Here is a 21,627-nt window from a genome sequence, read left to right as displayed (position 1 = left end):
GACACCTGCACCGTGATAGTCATCTGACAACAGCACTGTGATAGAGAGCACTGACATCAGCAGCGTGACATAAAGCACTAACACCAGCACCGTGATATACCGTGCTGACGGCAGCACCGTGATAGAGAGTACTGACATCAGCACCGTGATATACAGCACTGACACCTGCACCGTAAGCAGCCCCAGGAGGAAGTCAGCATAGCACAGGGATGGTGGGAGCCCCTCGTAATGAGCATAGCACAGGGATGGTGGGAGCCCCTCATAATGAGCATAGCACAGGGATGGTGGGAGCCCCTCATAATGAGCATAGCACAGGGATGGTGGGAGCCCCTCATAATGAGCATAGCATAGGGATGGTGGGAGCCCCTCATAATGAGCATAGCACAGGGATGGTGGGAGCCCCTCATAATGAGCATAGCACAGGGATGGTGGGAGCCCCTCATAATATGCACAGCAGAGGTACAGACCCAGGAGGAAGTCAGCACAGCACAGGGATGGTGGGAGCCCCTCATAATAAGCAGCCCCAGGAGGATGTCAGCATAGCACAGGGATGGTGGGAGCCCCTCATAATAAGCAGCCCCAGGAGGAAGTCAGCACAGCACAGGGATGATGGGAGCCCCTCATAATGAGCATAGCACAGGGATGGTGGGAGCACCTCAAAATATGCACAGCAGAGGTACAGCCCCAGGAGGAAGTCAGCACAGCACAGGGATGGTGGGAGCCCCTCATAATATGCACAGCAGAGGTACAGCCCCAGGAGGAAGTCAGCACAGCACAGGGATGGTGGGAGCCCCTCATAATATGCACAGCAGAGGTACAGCCCCAGGAGGATGTCAGCACAGCACAGGGATGGTGGGAGCCCCTCATAATAAGCAGCCCCAGTAGAAATATGACACCGCTCAACCTCTTCAAAGAGGAGGGTACGGGCATATAGTACGGTGTGCTTTTTTTGGACAAGGAAGTGAGCCAAATGAAGAAAGAAGGTCTCTGTGCTCGTTTAAAAAAAATGTTTATAGACATATACATGGTCTACTGGTCACATGTGTTGAATTCCTCCGAGATCCATGCCTCATTCATTTTTAGAAATGTGAGGTAGTTAACACTGTCGTGAGCTAGGCGAGTACGCTTATCGGTCACGATCCCCCCTGCTGCGCTGAACGTCCTTTCGGACAGGACACTGGACGACGGGCAAGCCAACAGTTCGATTGCAAATTGGGCAAGCTCTGGCCAGAGGTCAAGCCTGCCCATCCAGTAGTCCAGGGGTTCATCACTCCTCAGAGCGTCCACATCGGCCGTTAACCCGATGTAGTCGGACACCTGACGGTCTAGGCGTTCCCTGATGCTGGATCCGGATGACACCTGTCGATGGGTCGGCTGAAAGAATGACCTCATATCCGAAGTCACCAACACATCTTCAAACCGGCCTCTTCTTGCAGGCGCTGTTGGATTGGTAACCGCGACTCCTTCTCTGGGAGTGAGAATTGCTCCTCTGCCAGCGCACGCAAAGGCAGAATGCAGCATTTCTCGAAGCAAGGCCTGGAAGTGCTCCATTCTGCCAGCCCTCTGTGACGGCGGTAACATTTCCGCCATTTTGTGTTTGTACCGGGGGTCTAAGTACGTTGCCACCCAGTACTGGTCCTTGACCCTTATGCTTTTTATACGGGGGTCCTTATTAAAACACTGGAGCATGAAGGCCCCCATTTGCACTAAAGTGGAAGCGGTGTGGTGGCCTAGCTCCTGCTCATCATCCAGGATAATGTCGTCCTCATCATTCTCCTCTCCCCATCAACGCACAACAGGGATCCCAGAAAGGTTTAAAGCATGCTCTTCTTGCTCCTCCTCATCTGCCCCGACACCATCCTCCTCTGACTCCTCTTCAGACTCCTGTTGTTGACTTGTCTCAGATAGAGTAGCCCCCCCTGGGAATTCATCCAGCATTGCGACTTCCTCATCTTCCCGCTCCTGCTCCTCCACAGCTTGTTCAATGACACGACGCAATGCACGCTCCATCAAGAAGGCATAAGGTACCATGTCACTGATGGCGCCATGGCTGCGACTGACCAGTTTGGTGATCTCCTCAAATGGCCGCAGAAGTCTGCATGCGTCGCGCATGAGCAGCCACTGGCGCGGTGAAAAAAAAAACAGCTCCCCAGAAGCTGTTTTGCCGCAGAGTTCATACAGGCAGGCGTTAACTGCACGTTTCTGCTGGAGCAGCCTATCAAGCCTATAGAAGGTTGAGTTCCATCGCGTCGGGCAATCGAAAATAAGACGCCTGACCGGCAGATTGTGTCGCCACTGAATGTCAGCAAGGCGAGCTATGGCCGTGTAAGATCTTCTGAAATGGGCCGAGATCAGTCGCTAACACCGCTCAATTTGACAGTTGGTAAAGTGGTGTGTGACAACGGTGCCAATCTGCTTAGCGCATTGAAACAGGGCAAAATGACGCACGTGCCATGCATGGCACGTGCGTCATTTTGCCCTGTTTCAATGCGCTAAGCAGATTGGCACCGTTGTCACACACCACTTTACCAACTGTCAAATTGAGCGGTGTTAGCGACTGATCTGCCTGTGAACGCAAAGCTGAAAGGAGTGCCGGGCCAGTGTGACTCTTGGCTTCCAGGCACAACAGACGCAGCACGGCATGGCAACGTCTAACCTGGCATGTCGAATAGGTTCTGGGGAGCTTGGGCGGCGCAGTGGAAGAGACGCTAGCAGCGGAAAAGGAGGAGTCAGCCGAGGAGGAGAGGGAGGAGGATGGAGAAGAAGAGTCAGGCCTGCATGCAATCCGTGGTGGTAAAACCAAATCTACACGGGTGCCACGGGTTACATGCTTGACGGCCGTCAGAAGGTTCACCCAGTGGGCAGTAAAAGTGATATACCTTCCCTGCCCGTGTTTGCTAGACCACGTGTCTGTGGTCAGATGTATCTTGGCACCGACACTGTGTGCCAGAGATACATTCACTTGCCGCTGAACATGGCCATGTAGCTCTGGGATGCCCTTCTGTGAGAAATACTTCCTTCCTGGGACCTTCCATTGTGGTGTTCCAATGGCCACAAATTTGCGAAAAGGCCTCCGAGTCCACCAGTTTATATGGCAGTAGTTGGCGGGCTATGAGTTCTGACAAGCCAGCCGTCAACCATTGGGCAAGAGGGTTATCCGGCGTCATTGTTTTTTTACGCTCGAACATTAGGCCCACGGAAGCCTGCCTTTTTGCAGAAAAACGTGAGCTTGGCGTGATGGAAGGTGGAGTGGAGGACAATTGTGAGGAGAGAGGAGAAGTAGAAGACGAGGCTGGACGGTGAGAGCCTGGAGTGTGGCTTTGTGTGTTCCGTTGCTCCCACTGGGCTCAGTGATGGCTGCTCATGTGCCTTCTTAAGGCGGTCGTCCCTAGGTTAGTGTTGGGCTTACCGCAACTAATGCGTTGACTGCAAAGATTGCAGATGGCAACGCTATTGTCAGCAGCGGACACGTTAAAAAAAGCCCACACTGCAGAGCCATGTGCCGGTGTCCTGGGAGCGTCAGATGTGACCGTACATGGTCGATGACTCGCTCCGGACACATTTGCAGTCTGCTTTGTCCCTCCTGTGCAATGTAAGTTATTTCTGCTTCTCCTCCCTATCTGCTGGTCCATATCTCCCTCTGAACTGCCCTCCTCTTCCTCTCTTGTGGGCACCCACGTGACATCACTAGACACATCATCATCAACGTCACCTTCCCCACCGCTATAAGTAGAGATCTCGGAGTAGGCAGCAACACCGGGGACCAACCTCCTCCTTGGGCTGATCTGGGTACTGTCGTCAGACAGCTGAGTGGCGGTTGTTGCTACCTTCTCTTCCTGATCCAATACCAAGAGTGGCTGCGCATCAGAAATGTCTTGATATGGATCGGAAAATAATTCCTGTGACTCAAGCGGAAGGTATGTGGTGGTGGTGGTGGTGGTGGTGTTGGTGGTAGTGTCTTTGGGGGTGCACATAGCAGAGAGTGAAGAAGTGGGTGCAGATCGAGAGGATGAGGAGGGTGCAGAAGAGTAAGGCTGAGTGAGCCACTCAACCAAGTCTGGTGCGTCCTTTAAAGTAATTGAACGCACCTTCTGCAACTTCCCACTTTGGCTCAAGCCTGTTGCTCCTGCCCTACCCCTACCCCCCTGCCTCTTCCTCTGCCTGTCATTTTTTTAAATGACCCTGTGACAAAACTCTCAGTCCCTATACCGATGAAGGACTCCTGCAGTATAGGGCAGCGGTCAGCAGTAGTGCACCTCAACTCTATGTATTGTGGACCTATACCAGTCCTTATAGAATAGCAGACTATACCTCACTCAACCCTATGTACTATAGCACCCTACACCAGACATAAACTGGCAAAACAGAGGCTACTGGAACAATAACTGGAATAGCACTTTTGTGGACCTGATAGTAACAGCTAATGACTAAACTGACTATCCCTACAGCAGACACACCGTCCTGTCCCTTTCTCTAAACTGACAAAAGACACTCAGGCTGCTGCAACAATCAGTAGCACAGCAAACCTATACAAACCTAGCACCTATACCAGTCCTGAAAAGAACTTTTGTGTACCAAATAGCTAGCGATTTGGGTCACTGCAATCTCTCCCTGCTCCACACAGCAACCTCTCCCTATAGTGACAGAAGAAAGAATGTAAAATGGCCGCCGGATCGGGTGTATTTATAAGTTAGGGGGAATGTCCAAGTGTCCATGTGCTGTAATGTCCCAATTGGCTGTCCTGTACCCCTGATGGATGTGTCATCATAGGTCAAAGTTCTTTTACACAGAAAACACGGAAGTCCGCCGGGCGAACTGCGGCAATAGTCCGTCGATCGGGCGAATTGCGAACAGCCGAAATTCGCTGTGAAACGACCGCCGGGCGAACCGTTCAGCCATCACTATTCCTAATCACTCGTTTTTCCAATAACTTCAGATAAGACATGCTCTACAAACACATTTTAGAAATCAAATGGTAGTATGGTGTAAAACCCCTCTTATTCAAAAAGTGGTGAATAGGGAGTCATCTAAGTGATTGATATCTGAGATATATGCAGTAAATTTATTACTAGGGACGGATTGGTTAGAAATAAAAAAAGGTGGGAAGAGGATCTTGGAGTAAAGATAACAGAAGCACAGTGGAGAAAGATATTAGAAGGTAGTGCCCTGGTCTCAGCGTCCCCTGCACAAAAAATGTCCCAGCTATTTTTTTTACATAGGGCTTATTATACCCTGAAAAAACTTTTTGGATTTGGTTATAGAGTTGACGCTAAATGTCCAAGGTGTCAAGAAACTGGGGATTTGATACATATGATGTGGAAGTGCCCAAAATTATTTAGGTACTGGACAGGAATAGTGGAAGTTATTAACAATACTTTCGGGACCATGCTTAAACCGGGGGGAGGAGATATGCTTATTGGGAAAAATAGACAGGAAGATATCGGAAAAAGTTAAAATAGCAGTGATAAGGGGCCTATTTCAGACACGAAAGTTAATAGCCCAGAACTGGCAAACGGTAAGATCCCCCACGTGTGAAGAATGGATAAAGGTGATGAATGATACTGTATGGAGGGAAAAAGTGGTATACACTAGAAGAAGGAACTTTGGTGGTTTTTTAAAGTTGTGGACACCATGGTTGGATAAAATGGGTTGTCCACCATAAAGGGTATCAATGGGCACATGGCAAGAGAGAATCAAACACTGAGGGGATGATATAAGGAAGGGAGAATAGATTAGAAGAGTGACAAAGTAATCTATGTGAGGGAAAGTAGGATAATGGTAATATATTTATTGTTTACTAATATCACAAAAAAATAAGGCACAGTAAAAAGGTGGTTGAAAGATAAGGCACTAGGAGGGAATGGGGGAGGGGGGGAGAATGGGGGGAGGGGGGTGGGAGGGGTTTAAAGGGTTATAGAAAGAATAATGTATGTAGGGAGCTACTAATCGTGACACTGATGGAATTGTGTAAGATTATCTCTTGGTAGTTTCTTTATTCTTAACAGTATGTACATTTTATGTTTATAAAATAAAAAGATTTAATTAAAAAAAGATTTCATATGTACCCTTACATGCTTGCCCACTGAGGAGATTTCAGTCATTGTTTGGAGGAGTAAGAGACCTGGGGGAGCAAAGCAATTTAAAGTGGAGGGCCACCCTGAAAACAATAATTTTTTAAAAATTACAAAAAAATCTAAAAAAAAAAATGAAAAAAAATTTTTTTTTTTACTTACCAGAAATGCCTGTTGCTAGGCACATAATCCTAATCTTCCTCTTCCTCCTCCGCGGAGATCTTCTGTCTTCTCTCTTCGTCGCGGCATCTTTTGGGTAATGGGTCGCGCTGTGTTCTGGGAACTGTGTGTTCCAGAACACAGCGCGTCCCATTCAGAAAGTGCTGCGGGACTCGCGCATGTGCAGTAGCTGCGGGACTCGCACATGCGCAGTAGGAAACGGGCAGTGAAGCCATAAGGCTCCACTGTCTGTTTCCCTTAGAGGGAATGGCGGCGCCGGGACCCGAGAGCCGAGGAACGGGTCGGCCTCGGGCGGCCGACATCGCGGGCGCCCTGGACAGGTAAGTGTGTTTATTAAGTCAGCAGCTGCAGTGTTTGCAGCTGCTGACTTTTTTTATTTTTAATTTTTTAAACGGCCCTCCTCTTTAAGTGTCTGCCGCAATAAAAGCCTGATTGCAGTTCAGTTCTGGTAAGCAGCCAACCATGGGGGATTGCACAAGGTGGATATGGTGACGTGTAGGACAGTTAACCCTTGCTGTTGAATTTGTCTCCACGGTGGACTGAACTTCTCTGCTGACACCTCTCCCTCTATAACTTTATAACCACGGACTGTCATTTGCATGATTAGTGGAATTGCTTTTATATTGTGACTAGTGATGTTTCAATAGCTTAATCATTAGTTACATATACAGATTCGTGTTAAATCATTTTTAATCTTTGACCTATCAGTGAGGTCAGAGAAGTGTTTACTTGGAGGATAAACACACATAGCGCTGTTAGTGTCTGATTTTGAATTAGCCACGTTGTTCATTATTTGTCTTAGGGATTTATTTATAACAGCTGCTGCAGGTTTTTGAGTATTGATCTCTTGATTGTAATTTTTCTAATATTCCATTGAGCGCTTAGGATCAGGGGTATTTTATAATTCCTGAATTTTGTATAGTTGTGATAGTCTTTGTTCCCTATTTTGGGGAAGTTTTGCAGTCTCTTGAATAGAGCGCTCTTGCTTCAGAGCTACCATAGGCTTGCTCAAGTCTTGCCTATGCAGCAACAAAACCTGCATCTGGGTAGTGATGGACGAACTTCCGACGGGACGTTTCGCGAACGCGAAATGCGAACGGACCCAAACGTTCGCGAAACCGAACGTTCGCCGCGGGCCCCATTGACTTCAATGGGAGGCGAACTTTGCAAACCTTCATGTCGAATTTGCGGCCACGTGGTAATTATTAGGGGGTAAAACGTAGTCCCACCATCTGGACAATGACATAATACATGTATGAGGTGAATTTGGGATCGATAACTACAAGCATTTTTATTTTATTTGGGAAATTGTTCTAACAATTCAGGACTATGGAGCTAATGAAGGCAATGGAGGAGAGGGAAGGTCAGGGACCAGGGTAGGCAAAGAAGAGGGTGCAGGAGATGATCACCAGCAGCGTGACATACCGGAATGACACATGCACCGTGATAGAGGCATCTGACAGCAGCACCGTAATACAGAGCACTGACAGCAGCACCGTGACATACAGCGCTGACAGCAGCACCGTGACATACAGCGCTGACAGCAGCACCGTGACATACAGCGCTGACAGCAGCACCGTGACATACAGCGCTGACAGCAGCACCGTGACATACAGCGCTGACAGCAGCACCGTGACATACAGCGCTGACAGCAGCACCGTGACATACAGCGCTGACAGCAGCACCGTGACATACAGCGCTGACAGCAGCACCGTGACATACAGCGCTGACAGCAGCACCGTGACATACAGCGCTGACAGCAGCACCGTGACATACAGCGCTGACAGCAGCACCGTGACATACAGCACTGACAGCAGCACCGTAAGCAGCCCCAGGAGGAAGTCAGCACAGCACAGGGATGGTGTGATCCCCTCATAATAAGAACCCCCAGGAGGAAGTCAGCACAGCACAGGGATAGTGTGATCCCTTCATAATAAGAACCCCCAGGAGGAAGTCAGCACAGCACAGGGATATCATAAGCAGCCCCAGTAGAAATATGACACCGCTCAACCTCTTCAAAGAGGAGGGTAGGGGCATATAGTACGGTGTGCTTTTTTGGGTCAAGGAAGTGAGCCAAATGAATTAAGAAGGTCTGTGTGCTTGATTAAAAAAATAGTTTATAGACATATACATGGTCTACTGGTCACATGTGTTGAATTCCTCCGAGATCCATGCCTCATTCATTTTTAGAAATGTGAGGTAGTTAACACTGTGGTGAGCTAGGCGAGTACGCTTATCGGTCACAATCCCCCCTGCTGCGCTGAACGTCCTTTCGGACAGGACACTGGATGAGGGGCAAGCCAACAGTTCGATTGCAAATTGGGCAAGCTCTGGCCAGAGGTCAAGCCTGCCCACCCAGTAGTCTAGGGGTTCATCACTCCTCAGAGCGTCCACATCGGCCGTTAACCCAATGTAGTCGGACACCTGACGGTCTAGGCGTTCCCTGATGCTGGATCCGGATGACACCTGTCGATGGGTCGGCTGAAAGAATGACCTCATATCCGAAGTCACCAACACATCTTCAAACCGGCCTCTTCTTGCAGGCGCTGTTGGATTGGTACCCGCAAATCCTTCTCTGGGAGTGGGAATTGCTCCTCTGCCAGCGCACGCAAAAGCAGAATGCAGCATTTCTCGAAGCAAGGCCTGGAAGTGCTGCATTCTGACAGCCCTCTGCGACGGCGGTAACATTTCCGCCATTTTGTGTTTGTACCGGGGGTCTAAGTACGTTGCCACCCAGTACTGGTCCTTGACCCTCATGCTTTTTATAGGGGGTCCCTATTAAAACACTGGAGCATGAAGGCCCCCATTTGCACTAAAGTGGAAGCGGTGTGGTGGCCTGGCTCCTGCTCATCATCCAGGATAATGTCGTCCTCTTCATTCTCCTCTCCCCATCCTCGCACAACAGGGATCCCAGAAAGGTTTAAAGCATGCTCTTCTTGCTCCTGCTCATCCGCCCCGGCACCATCCTCCTCTGACTCCTCATCAGACTCCTGTTGTTGACTTGTCTCAGATAGAGTAGCCCCCCCTGGGAATTCATCCAGCATTGCGACTTCCTCATCTTCCCGCTCCTGCTCCTCCACAGCCTGATCAATGACACGACGCAATGCACGCTCCAGAAAGAAGGCATAAGGTACCATGTCACTGATGGCGCCATGGCTGCGACTGACCAGTTTGGTGATCTCCTCAAATGGCCGCAGAAGTCTGCATGTGTCGCGCATGAGCAGCCACTGGCGCGGTGAAAAAAAACCCAGCTCCCCAGAACCGTTTCTTTCGCAGAGTTCATACAGGTAGACGTTAACTGCACGTTTCTGCTGGAGCAGCCTATCAAGCATATAGAAGGTTGAGTTCCATCGCGTCGGGCAATCGCAAATAAGACGTCTGACCGGCAGATGGTGTCGCCGCTGAATGTCAGCAAGGCGAGCCATGGCCGTGTAAGATCTTCTGAAATGGGCCGAGATTTTCCTTGCCTGCCGCAAGATGTCCTGGACCCCAGGGTATTTGACAAGGAATCGCTGCACGACCAAGTTTAAGACGTGTGCCATGCACGGCACGTGCGTGATTTTGCCCTGTTTCAATGCGCTAAGCAGATTGGCACCGTTGTCACACACCACTTTACCAACTGTCAAATTGAGCGGTGTTAGCCACTCATCTGCCTGTGAACGCAAAGCTGAAAGGAGTGCCGGGCCAGTGTGGCTCTTTGCTTCCAGGCACAACAGACGCAGCACGGCATGGCAACGTCTCACCTGGCATGTGGAATAGGTTCTGGGGAGCTTGGGCGGTGCAGTGGAAGAGACGCTAGCAGCGGAAAAGGAGGAGGCAGCTGAGGAGGAGAGGGAGGAGGATGGAGTAGGAGGAGGAGAAGAAGAGTCAGGCCTGCATGCAATCCGTGGCGGTAAAACCAAATCTACACGGGTGCCACGGGTTACATGCTTGACGGCCGTCAGAAGGTTCACCCAGTGGGCAGTAAAACTGATATACCTTCCCTGCCCGTGTTTGCTAGACCACGTGTCTGTGGTCAGATGTATCTTGGCACCGACACTGTGTGCCAGAGATACATTCACTTGCCGCTGAACATGGCCATATAGCTCTGGGATGCCCTTCTCTGAGAAATACTTCCTTCCTGGGACCTTCCATTGTGGTGTTCCAATGGCCACAAATTTGCGAAAGGCCTCCGAGTCCACCAGTTTATATGGCAGTAGTTGGCGGGCTATGAGTTCTGACAAGCCAGCCGCCAACCGTTGGGCAAGAGGGTTATCCGGCATCATCATTTTTTTACGCTCAAACATTAGGCCCACGGAAGCCTGCCTTTTTGCAGAAAAATGTGAGCTTGGCGTGATGGAAGGTGGAGTGGAGGACAATTGTGAGGAGAGAGGAGAAGGAGAAGTAGAAGACGAGGCTGGACGGTGAGAGCCTGCAGTGTGGCTTTGTGTGTTCCGTTGCTCCCACTGGGCTCGGTGATGGCTGCTCATGTGCCTTCTTAAGGCGGTCGTCCCTAGGTGAGTATTGGGCTTACCGCGACTAACGCGTTGACTGCAAAGATTGCAGATGGCAACGCTATTGTCAGCAGCGGACACGTTAAAAAAAGCCCACACTGCGGAGCCATGTGCCGGTGTCCTGGGAGCGCCAGATGTGACCGTACATGGTCGATGACTCGCTCCTGATACATTTGCAGTCTGCTTTGTCCCTGCTGTGCAATGTAAGTCATTGCTGCTTCTCCTCCCTATCTGCTGGTCCATATCTCCCTCTGAACTCCCCTCCTCTTCCTCTCTTGTGGGCACCCACGTGACATCACTAGACACGTCATCATCAACGTCACCTTCCCCACCGCTATAAGTAGAGATCTCGGAGTAGGCAGCAACACCGGGGACCAACCTCCTCCTTGGGCTGATCTGGGTACTGCCGTCAGACTGCTGAGTAGCGCTTGTTGCTACCTCCTCTTCCTGATCCAATACCAAGAGTGGCTGCGCATCAGAAATGTCCTCTTGATATGGATCGGAAAATAATTCCAGTGACTCAAGCGGAAGGTATGTGGTGGTGGTGGTGGTGGTCGTGTTGTTGGTGGTAGTGTCTTTGGGGGTGCACATAGCAGAGAGTGAAGAAGAGGGTGCAGATCGAGAGGATGAGGAGGGTGCAGAAGAGTAAGGCTGAGCGAGCCACTCAACCAAGTCTGGTGCATCCTTTAAAGTAATTGAACGCACCTTCTGCAACTTCCCACTTTGGCTCAAGCCTGTTGCTCCTGCCCTACCCCTACCACCCCTGCGGAAGGGCCTGCCTCTTCCTCTGCATGTCATTTTTTAAATGACCCTGTGACAAAACTCTTAGTCCCTATACCGCTGAAGGACTGCTGCAGTATAGGTGAGCGGTCAGCAGTGGTGCACGTCAACCCTATCTATTGTGGACCTATAGCGGTCCTTACAGAACAGCAGACTGTACCGCACTCAAGCCTATGTACCGTAGCACCCTATACCAAGTTACCAGTCCTTATAAGAACTTTTGTGGACCAAGCAGGTTGTGTATTAGTGTTTAGCAGACTGTACGTCAGTCCCTATACCGCTGAAGGACTGCTGCAGTATAGGGCAGCGGTCAGCAGTGGTGCACGTCAACCCTATCTATTGTGGACCGATAGCGGTCCTTACAGAACAGCAGACTGTACCGCACTCAAGCCTATGTACCGTAGCACCCTATACCAAGTTACCAGTCCTTATAAGAACTTTTGTGGAACAAGCAGGTTGTGTGTTAGTGATTAGCAGACTGTACGTCAGTCCCTATACCGCTGAAGGACTGCTGCAGTATAGGTGAGCGGTCAGCAGTGGTGCACGTCAACCCTATCTATTGTGGACCGATAGCGGTCCTTACAGAACAGCAGACTGTACCGCACTCAAGCCTATGTACCGTAGCACCCTATACCAAGTTACCAGTCCTTATAAGAACTTTTGTGGAACAAGCAGGTTGTGTATTAGTGTTTAGCAGACTGTACGTCAGTCCCTATACCGCTGAAGGACTGCTGCAGTATAGGGCAGCGGTCAGCAGTGGTGCACGTCAACCCTATCTATTGTGGACCGATAGCGGTCCTTACAGAACAGCAGACTGTACCGCACTCAAGCCTATGTACCGTAGCACCCTATACCAAGTTACCAGTCCTTATAAGAACTTTTGTGGAACAAGCAGGTTGTGTGTTAGTGATTAGCAGACTGTACGTCAGTCCCTATACCGCTGAAGGACTGCTGCAGTATAGGGCAGCGGTCAGCAGTGGTGCACGTCAACCCTATCTATTGTGGACCGATAGCGGTCCTTACAGAACAGCAGACTGTACCGCACTCAAGCCTATGTACCGTAGCACCCTATACCAAGTTACCAGTCCTTATAAGAACTTTTGTGGAACAAGCAGGTTGTGTGTTAGTGATTAGCAGACTGTACGTCAGTCCCTATACCGCTGAAGGACTGCTGCAGTATAGGTGAGCGGTCAGCAGTGGTGCACGTCAACCCTATCTATTGTGGACCGATAGCGGTCCTTACAGAACAGCAGACTGTACCGCACTCAAGCCTATGTACCGTAGCACCCTATACCAAGTTACCAGTCCTTATAAGAACTTTTGTGGACCAAGCAGGTTGTGTATTAGTGTTTAGCAGACTGTACGTCAGTCCCTATACCGCTGAAGGACTGCTGCAGTATAGGGCAGCGGTCAGCAGTGGTGCACGTCAACCCTATCTATTGTGGACCGATAGCGGTCCTTACAGAACAGCAGACTGTACCGCACTCAAGCCTATGTACCGTAGCACCCTATACCAAGTTACCAGTCCTTATAAGAACTTTTGTGGAACAAGCAGGTTGTGTGTTAGTGATTAGCAGACTGTACGTCAGTCCCTATACCGCTGAAGGACTGCTGCAGTATAGGGCAGCGGTCAGCAGTGGTGCACGTCAACCCTATCTATTGTGGACCGATAGCGGTCCTTACAGAACAGCAGACTGTACCGCACTCAAGCCTATGTACCGTAGCACCCTATACCAAGTTACCAGTCCTTATAAGAACTTTTGTGGAACAAGTGAGTTGTGAATGTTTAGCAGACTGCAGCAGAAGGGCAGCAGTCAAGTATAATATCCTTTCTATATTTGGAAGAAAGAATATTATACATGTACAAGCCTATTACTGTACCACTGATACCAGTCCTGAAAAGAACCTTTGTGGAACTAATAATAACAGCAAGTCTTTAAAATTACCCTCACTGCCTGACAACACTGCTTCCTTCCTGTCCCTATACAAATTGGCAAAAAAAGAGAACGATTAGTGGTTACTGGAACAGCTCTTTTGTGGACCTTGATAGTAACAGCTAATGATGATGATGATGATGATGATGATGAAAGACTAATCTGGCTGTCCCTGTAGCATACACCGTCCTTTCCCTTTCTCTAAACTAACAAAAGACACTCAGGCTGCTGCAAGAATCAGCAGCACAGCAAACCTATCAACACCTAACACCTATACCAGTCCTGAAAAGAACTTTTGTGTACCAAATAGCTAGTGGTTTATCTCTCCCTACTCCACACAGGAACCTGTCCCTATCGTAACAGAAGAAAGAATGTAAAATGGCCACCGGATCGGGTGTATTTATAGGTTAGGGGGAATGTACAAGTGTCCATGTGCTGTCATGTCTCAATTGGCTGTCCTGTATCACATGATAAACGTGTCACCAAAGGTTAAAGTTCTTGTATACATTAAACACGTAAGTCCGCCGCGGCGAACGACGGAAAAAGGCGTTCGAACGTGCGGACCGCGAATGTCGGAAATTCGCCGCGAAACGACCGCCGGGCGAACCGTTCGGCCATCACTACATCTGGGTGGTCAACATGCACTGTTCTCAGTCTTTTAACATGATCTGCAGATTCTAGCCCTAGCCACTTTATGAGCAAATCAATTGTTCCTTGGTGTTAAGGTTGAGATCAGCAATAGCAGCTTTGAAGGTTGATCTCCAGGCCCTGTAGCTCTCCGGACAGTCATCAAACCTCGAGAGGGTAGTGTTAATTAGCTCACGGCGTACCATATATCTGGCAAAGTCATTCAAGTCTGGTCTCTCACTCTTCTGTGCCAAAGTAACTTGTGGAACCCCTGGGTGTGAAAGTTCTCTGGTGAACTAGGGTGAGGTTTGTCAGGATGAAATGATGTTGCAAGAGCGTTTAACTGTGGTGTAGTCCCTAAGGCTTGTGCTGGCTGTGGCTTGAGCTGCGGCTTGTTACTAAAAGTCACCTTGTTGTCAGCAAGGGGTGATGCGGTTTGCTGCATAGATGCACTTGTGTTGTAGGCTTGAAGAGGCTCAGGCATTTGGCGATGAGAGGTCCCTGTGTTGAGAGTCAGGACAGTGTTGTTAGTAAGACGTACAGGAGATAACTCTGTATCATTGCAAACATTATGCTTTAGTACATATTCACTGGTGTGTTCAACTGGGTCTTGCAGTTCCGCTGGGATGGACCAGTCTGAGTTAGCACTTTCTCCCATCACTTGAGCTTTCATCTTTGCCTCTATTTCTGCTTGTTGAGCTTTCTTCTTTGCCTTTTGTGTTTCTACTTCTGCTTCCTTTCTGGTAAAAGTCCTTCGTGCTTTATTTGCTTCCAAACTTGCATGGGTCTCTATTAGCTTGTCGCTTAATTTTGAACTTCTGGAGCGAGAGGATCTAGAAGAATGTGCAGTGTGCTTGGTTGATGTGGATCTGTGAGATCTGATCTCCTGCAGTTGAGCAATGCAGATTTCTGCCTTACACTGGGCATTTTGCACTAAGAGATCCCTTTGTTGGTTTAGTGCATCAGCCCTGGTCAGTTCTGCTGAAGCGTCCTCTATATTACAGTCCTGCAATAAAGGTGTGTATTTTGCAAACAGCCGATGATAGCGTTTGTACGCAGCAGATAAGCGACCTATAGAGTCTCTTAGTTCAGCTGGTTGATCATTCAAGTTTGACAAAACTGACATGCATTGTGAAGTTTTGTCCCATAAGCCTGACAGATTGCTAGAGAACTCATCTCTAGTGGTTTCATTGTTTTCTATGAGTTTCTGTGTAGGTTTTATTGTACGTTTGGGTCGTACACTCTGGCAATATCTGCAGAATCTGCTCCCTGCACATCTGCGGGTTCAAAAGCATGGTGAATCTGCATTGGTTCAGAGTCTTGTCTAGACAATTTTCAAGTTTTTTGCAAGAAATGGTACTGTCTCTTTAAGAAGACAAACAGCAGCTTAGACAGATGGGGTAACACAGTTCAATGTAGAGAAACAGCTTTTAACATTCACGTGCGGTGCAGAAAACTTGTGCGACCATGTGCTTCACAAGATGGCGGATGCCACTAAGCTTGATTGCAGATCAGGCGCACACATATACACAGCAGGCTGTGGGAATTCTATACAGCTTTCGACTATTATGACTCTGATTGTTGTGAAGCGATCTATCCCTTGTGAGACCTCTTTGTCTGCCCTGTATAAGCATATATAATCATTGAGGACAATCCTCATCAGATAGCGGGAACTCACCAATACCAATTTCCATCCACAATATGCTTTTATTCTGAACATCAGATTACAGCAGATGACAGGATACAAACAGATGTACAGGTTGTGGTATTGTGCGGTCAAAAGATGATATTGTCTGTAGCTTACAATGTAGAATACATGTGCTCTGCTACATGAGGCTTGTTACTTCATTGATGACACAGGAAATATAAAACACAGGAAGTACAAAACACAGGAAGAAGGGTGGAGCATTACATACAAAAGAAGTATGTCATAACATAAGAGAAATAAACTTGAGAACACAAATGCATTACCACAAAAGGTCACTAGGCAGCATGTGAACTAAATATAAATGTCCATAGAAAAATAGTTAGGAAAACTATATATATATATATATATATATATATATATATATATATATATATATATATATATATATATATATATTCTATACCCCGTCGGGCAGCACATATTTTAAAAGGGGTTAAGTCTGGGCTCTCACTAGCCATTACAAGGACATTCACCTTTTTATCCTTTAACCATTATATGGTAATTTTTGCTGTGTGCTTTGGGTCATTGTCATGTTGGAAGGTAAACCCTCCCATTGACAATTTCTAGGAGAGGGCAACAGCATAGCTCCCAACTGTCTCTGATTTCGAAGGACTGTCCCTGATTTGGAACAATGTCCCGCTGTCCCTCATTCCTCCTCATTTGTCCCTCATTTTGGTCTGATCTATGTAGTTGTATAAAAAGTTAATTTTATACTTTCAAAATGTTTTTCCCAAATTCTAAATGGCTGCATTTGTAAAATTTAAAAGCCAATATAAAGGAATAATAGTGGTAAAAAAAAGCCCTTGTGGATTTAATTAACCTTTTTTTGTTTAAGTCTCCTTTTAAGGGGGTGTGGCAGGAGGTGTGTCCTATATCTACATACATTTTCTAGTAGGCCTCCCTCTTTCCCATCTCAAAATGTTGGGAGGTATGGGCAACAGATTTTCCTCAAGATTTTCATGGTATTTTGCCCCATCCATTTTCCTTCTATATTGACAATTGTTTCAGTCCCTGCTGCAGAGAAACGCCCCATCACAGGATATTACCACCTCCATGCTTGTAGGAATGGTGTTATTTGGATGGTGAGCTGTACTGGATTTCTGCCAGACATATTGTTTGATGTTGAGGCCAAATAATTTAATTTTAGTCTCATCTGACCATAACACCTTTTTCCATGTGGCCTCAGAATCTTCAAGGTGCATTTTGACAAAGCTCAGTCATGCCTGCATGCGGCCTTTCTTGAGGAGTGATTTTTTTTCTTGCAACCCTCCCATCAAGCCACATTTGTAGAGAAGTTGTGATATTGTTGTCACATGCACACAATGGGGGTTATTTACGAAAGGCAACTCCACGTTGCACTGCAAGTGCACTTGGAAGTGCAGTTGCTGTAAATCCGAGGGGTACATGCAAGGAAAATAAAAAACAGCATTTTAGCTTGCACATGATTGGATGATCAAAGCTCCCCCTCATTTCAGACATACCCCTCAGATTTACAGCGACTGCACTTCCAAGTGCACTTGTAGTGCACTTATAGTGCAAAGTGGATTTGCCGTTCGTAAATAACTCCCAATGACCACTCTGTCATAAATTCCTGCAACTGCTTCAGAGTTCCTGTAGGCCTCTTGGTAGCCTCTCTGACCAGTTTCCTCCTGGTCCCTTCATCCAGTTTGGAGAAATGTCCTGATTCAGGGAGGGTCTGTGTTGTACCAAATACCTTCCACTTCCTAATAATAGATGTCACTATGCTTCTAGGAATTGAAAAAGCATTTTACTTTTTTTTGTCCAACGCCTGACTTGTGTCTATCCACAACTTTATCCCAGAGAGTGCCTTGTCACCCATATTTGATTGTTTGCTACAGTTGCACTATCAGGAAATGAAATACTCCAGGAAAGCTCTTTTCGCACTGAGCTAATCAAAATGACTACAGTTGAAAGTCAAATGGCTTTGTGTGCCATTGAGAATGTGTGATTAGCTACACCTGATGGAGATTACAAGTCATTTTTAGGAGGGGTGTGATCCCTTTTTCAACTCAGTGATTCTGATTTTTTTGTTGGTGTTATATCTTTCACTTGGATGCTATAAGTATAAGTAGAACTACAGCTGGATAAAAACAGGAGGGTGATTCTTTTCTATACCCACTGCATTCATCTTTAGAATTTTAACATTTGGTGTACTGCATGATTGTTACTAATGCTGGACTGTATATATCACCTAGTTTGGGTAAAGATCATATAGTTAAAAAAGTCAAAATGTATTTATTATTTTGTGCTAAAAAAACAGCCAACACTTGTTTGGGGTCAGAGAAATTTTTCTTTATCAGGGCCTCAGTTAAAATAAGAACCTAGAATGGACTCAAAATAGAACTTTGCTGTGTGAATTTGCGCAGGGAAGCCAATTGCTGGAACAGGAGAGTTACTAGTCAGCAGTATCGGTGTGAGCAATCAAGATATCTCATAAAAGTTTGTGTGGGGAGGTCTAGACTGAGGTGTGGAGATGTTATGCCAGCACAGTACAGAAGGGTGTGTTAACTCTTCCTTGAATAGTAAGATTGTGTAGCAAAATCAGAGGCACATTGCAAGTGAATGAAAAAGCATTTATGGAATGGAAAATGCTGCAATTTTGCAAGTTGGTGAAACTGTATCCTCACAGGGGCTCAGAAGTGCTTTTTCATATATTAGTGTAGTGGCCATAACCCTTGGCGGGACGGCCTTAACCTTTTGGGCTTACCGGTTACCTCCGCTTGGCTTGTCCTTTCATGTCTAGGGGTTCCCAGGGTTGATACCCAACAACTTTGGACGCTGACACCAATAAAGTCCTTTTGAAAGGTTTTTATTTGCAGGGGTAACGTCCAACAACACAGTCTCGTATGGGAACAGAGGGCAAGGGTGAAGAACTCAGGCACCTTGAACTGCTAGTATAACAAAGTCTCTATTACCACCCAGAGAGTAGCCACTCGCAGCTGGGCGCTTCAAGGTCGAACAAATCTCTAGCCAGAGATTATGGCAATCAGCACATTGATTCAGAAATTAAGAAATCTCTAACCTTGAACAAGTTGTAACTGAAAGCGAACAGGAACCTTTTTCCTCAGTACCTGGAACGTTCTCTGTCTGCTTGGCAGTACTGAAAAAAAGTGTGGATTCATCAATGTCCTTCACAACTCAGTAACCAGGCACTTCTCAGGATGCCAGCTTGTTGGCCCTCCTCTGAAGAGTCCTCCCCCGGTCACTTTCAGGAGCTGTGGTGACCCTCCAAGCCGAGAGCACACCCGGACGTCTTGAATCCTCCCTCAGTTACTTAGCCTTGGACCAGCCGGTTCCGAAACTCGGGAACAGACGGATCCCTACCCCAGACCAGACGGGTGTCCAACAGAAGCATGTTGCGGAGCACCGAACGCTCTGTGACCGGGGCCCCTCGCGGGACCCCTCGCGGGACTACCCCGGTCCAGGAAACAGGAACAGACCGCTAGGGCCTCACGAATGAACTCCTGAACATGTGACTTCAACATCTTAAGTACCCTTCCCCAGACTCCTCAGCGTGGCCCGGCACACCCACTGATTCCGAGAAAGTTGATACCCATCCAACCAGGCCTGGTTCTGGCCTGTCATGTGCCCCTCACCTTACACATGACCAGGCAGAACTCTAACACAGCCCAGCCAAACTGATGTCAAAGTTAACCTACACAATTATCCCTCAGAACCCCACTACTGTCCTGAGGCAAAAACGAAATTTACACATAAATGACACTTTGTCTAAAGTGTCACGCTACATTAGCTTATTTGTTTCAGTTCAGGAGGAATTAGTGTATATCTAAACCATTTCCTTGCCTTTCCATACCTTTAAAAGCTCTTCGTATGTAATAAAGAAGAATCTGCTGTCATCCTTCACTTGCATCCAGCCTTTGACATGGTCAAACCAAGACCCATAGAGAGCTGGAAAAATGAATAGAACATATTTGTCAATAAAGTTACAACATGATAGCACATATAAATAATAATGTGCACCTTTGTCAAATCAAGTAATGATAGTTGGATATACTGTAGAGTAGGCTTAAGTGGATGCACCAAATCTTTTTTCTGGTTCCTTTCTGTGTATTCTGATAGCAGGAGAGTCTCCCCGCTGTAAGAATACAATAGCACAGCGGGGAGAATTCCCCCATCCACCTCAAATGTATGGATATGGGAATTGGCAGTGGCATAGCGTGGGTTGTAAGTGATCGGGGCAAGACAAGTAGTTTTCCCCCCTAACCCATGGACTTTTAGCACTCCCTGAGTCCCTTCCACTAGTACAGTATTAAGCCCCTTATGGTAAATTTTCGGATTATTCATGCATACACTATATTGCCAAAAGTATTGGTATACCTGCCTTTACACGCACATGAACTTTAATGGCATCCCAGTCTTAGTCCGTAGAGTTTAATATTGAGTAGGCCCTCCCTTTTGCAGCTATAACAGCTTCAACTCTTCTGGGAAGGCTGTCCACAAGATTTAGGAGTGTGTCTATGGAAATGTGTGACCATTCATCCAGAAGCGCATTTGTGAGGTCAGGCACTGATGTTGGGTGAGAAGCTGGTTTTCACTCTAATTTATCCCAAAGGTGTTCTATCGGATTGAGGTCAGGACTCTGTGCTGGCCAGTCAAGTTCCCCCACCCCAAACTCGCTCATCCATGTCTTTATGGACCTTGCTTTATGCACCGTTGTGCAACCATGTTGGAACAGGAAGGGGCCATCCCCAAACTGTTCCCAACAAAGTTGGGAGCATACAGTTGTCCAAAATGTCTAGGTATGCTGACACCCTTGAACAAAAACCCACACCATAATCCCCCTACACCAAATGATTTGGACCAGTGCACAAAGCAAGGTCCATAAAGACATGGATGAGCGAGTTTGGGGTGGAGGAACTTTTTTTTTTTTTATAGGATTTACAACCTTTAACTAACAAACTTTTGAACTAGTTACAGCAACAGGTTTTTTTTTATCCCTTTTTGGCATAAAGATTTTACATAAATTAATAAAAGCTGACAGTTGTAAGAATCCCTGTCTGTGTTATATAGTTTGTCTCATCCTTCTAACTGCTGCTTTTGCTGGATATCTTGGTCCATTAAAGGAAGTTGAAAAATAGTAGACTTACTGGCCAGATCAACAGGTGAAAATAAAGCTTTTTTTGGTTCAATACTTCTTTAATAATAGGTCTGTTTTAAGAGTGAGACCCCTTTCACACTGAGGCATTTTGCAGGCACTATAGCGCTAAAAATAGCACATGCAAAGCGCCCTGAAACAGCGGCTCCATTCACTCCAGTGCTGACAGGGCATCAGGAAAAGTCCTGCCAGCAGCTTCTTTGGAGCACACCGCTCCTAAAGTGCAGCTGCCCATTGAAATCAATGGGCAGTGCCGCTGAACCACCAGCAAAGCACCATTGTAGCAGTGCTTTGCGGGAGGTTTTAACCCTTTTTCGGCCACTAGCGGGAGTTAAAAGCACCCCACTAGCGGCTGAAAATCACCGCAAAAACTATGGTAAAGCTCTGCTAAAAATAGTGTAGTTTTACCACCGACGCCCGCGGCAGCTCAGTGTGAGAGGGCTCTCAATAAACCTAAACTTAGATGAGCACCTTCTGACATTATCATGTAAAAGATTCAGAATATGTGGCCACCTAATCGGTTAAAGCACCCACTCCTGCCTGCTCTATGGGTGACCCAGTCACACTGGCAACGCTGGTGCCATCCAGCTGGAGATCTCTCTCTTCTTCAATTTCACACCCCACCTCCCTCCATACAAACCTGAATTTCTGCAATGTGACACATTAGTATAAAACCAAGCTTGGGTTAGGATAAAAT

General features: G+C 47.3%; 1 protein-coding gene across 1 annotated transcript in view; it reads right to left on the bottom strand.

The window, feature by feature from the left end:
- The window catches only part of LOC143934096 (sulfotransferase 2B1-like), a 293,347-nt gene that overhangs the window by 84,098 nt on the left and 187,622 nt on the right, over positions 1–21,627 (bottom strand). Inside the window, exon 4 of the mRNA XM_077457409.1 lies at positions 19,629–19,723. Coding sequence (XP_077313535.1) covers positions 19,629–19,723 — 95 coding nt within the window. The remainder of the gene's footprint in view (positions 1–19,628; positions 19,724–21,627) is intronic.

The sequence above is a fragment of the Lithobates pipiens genome, unplaced genomic scaffold (assembly GCF_037356315.1).
Source record: "Lithobates pipiens isolate NorthernLeopardFrog02 unplaced genomic scaffold, aLitPip1_a1.2 Scaffold_27, whole genome shotgun sequence".
In the NCBI taxonomy this organism is placed as follows: Eukaryota; Metazoa; Chordata; class Amphibia; order Anura; family Ranidae; genus Lithobates; species Lithobates pipiens.
This window is presented reverse-complemented; position numbering and strand designations above follow the sequence as displayed.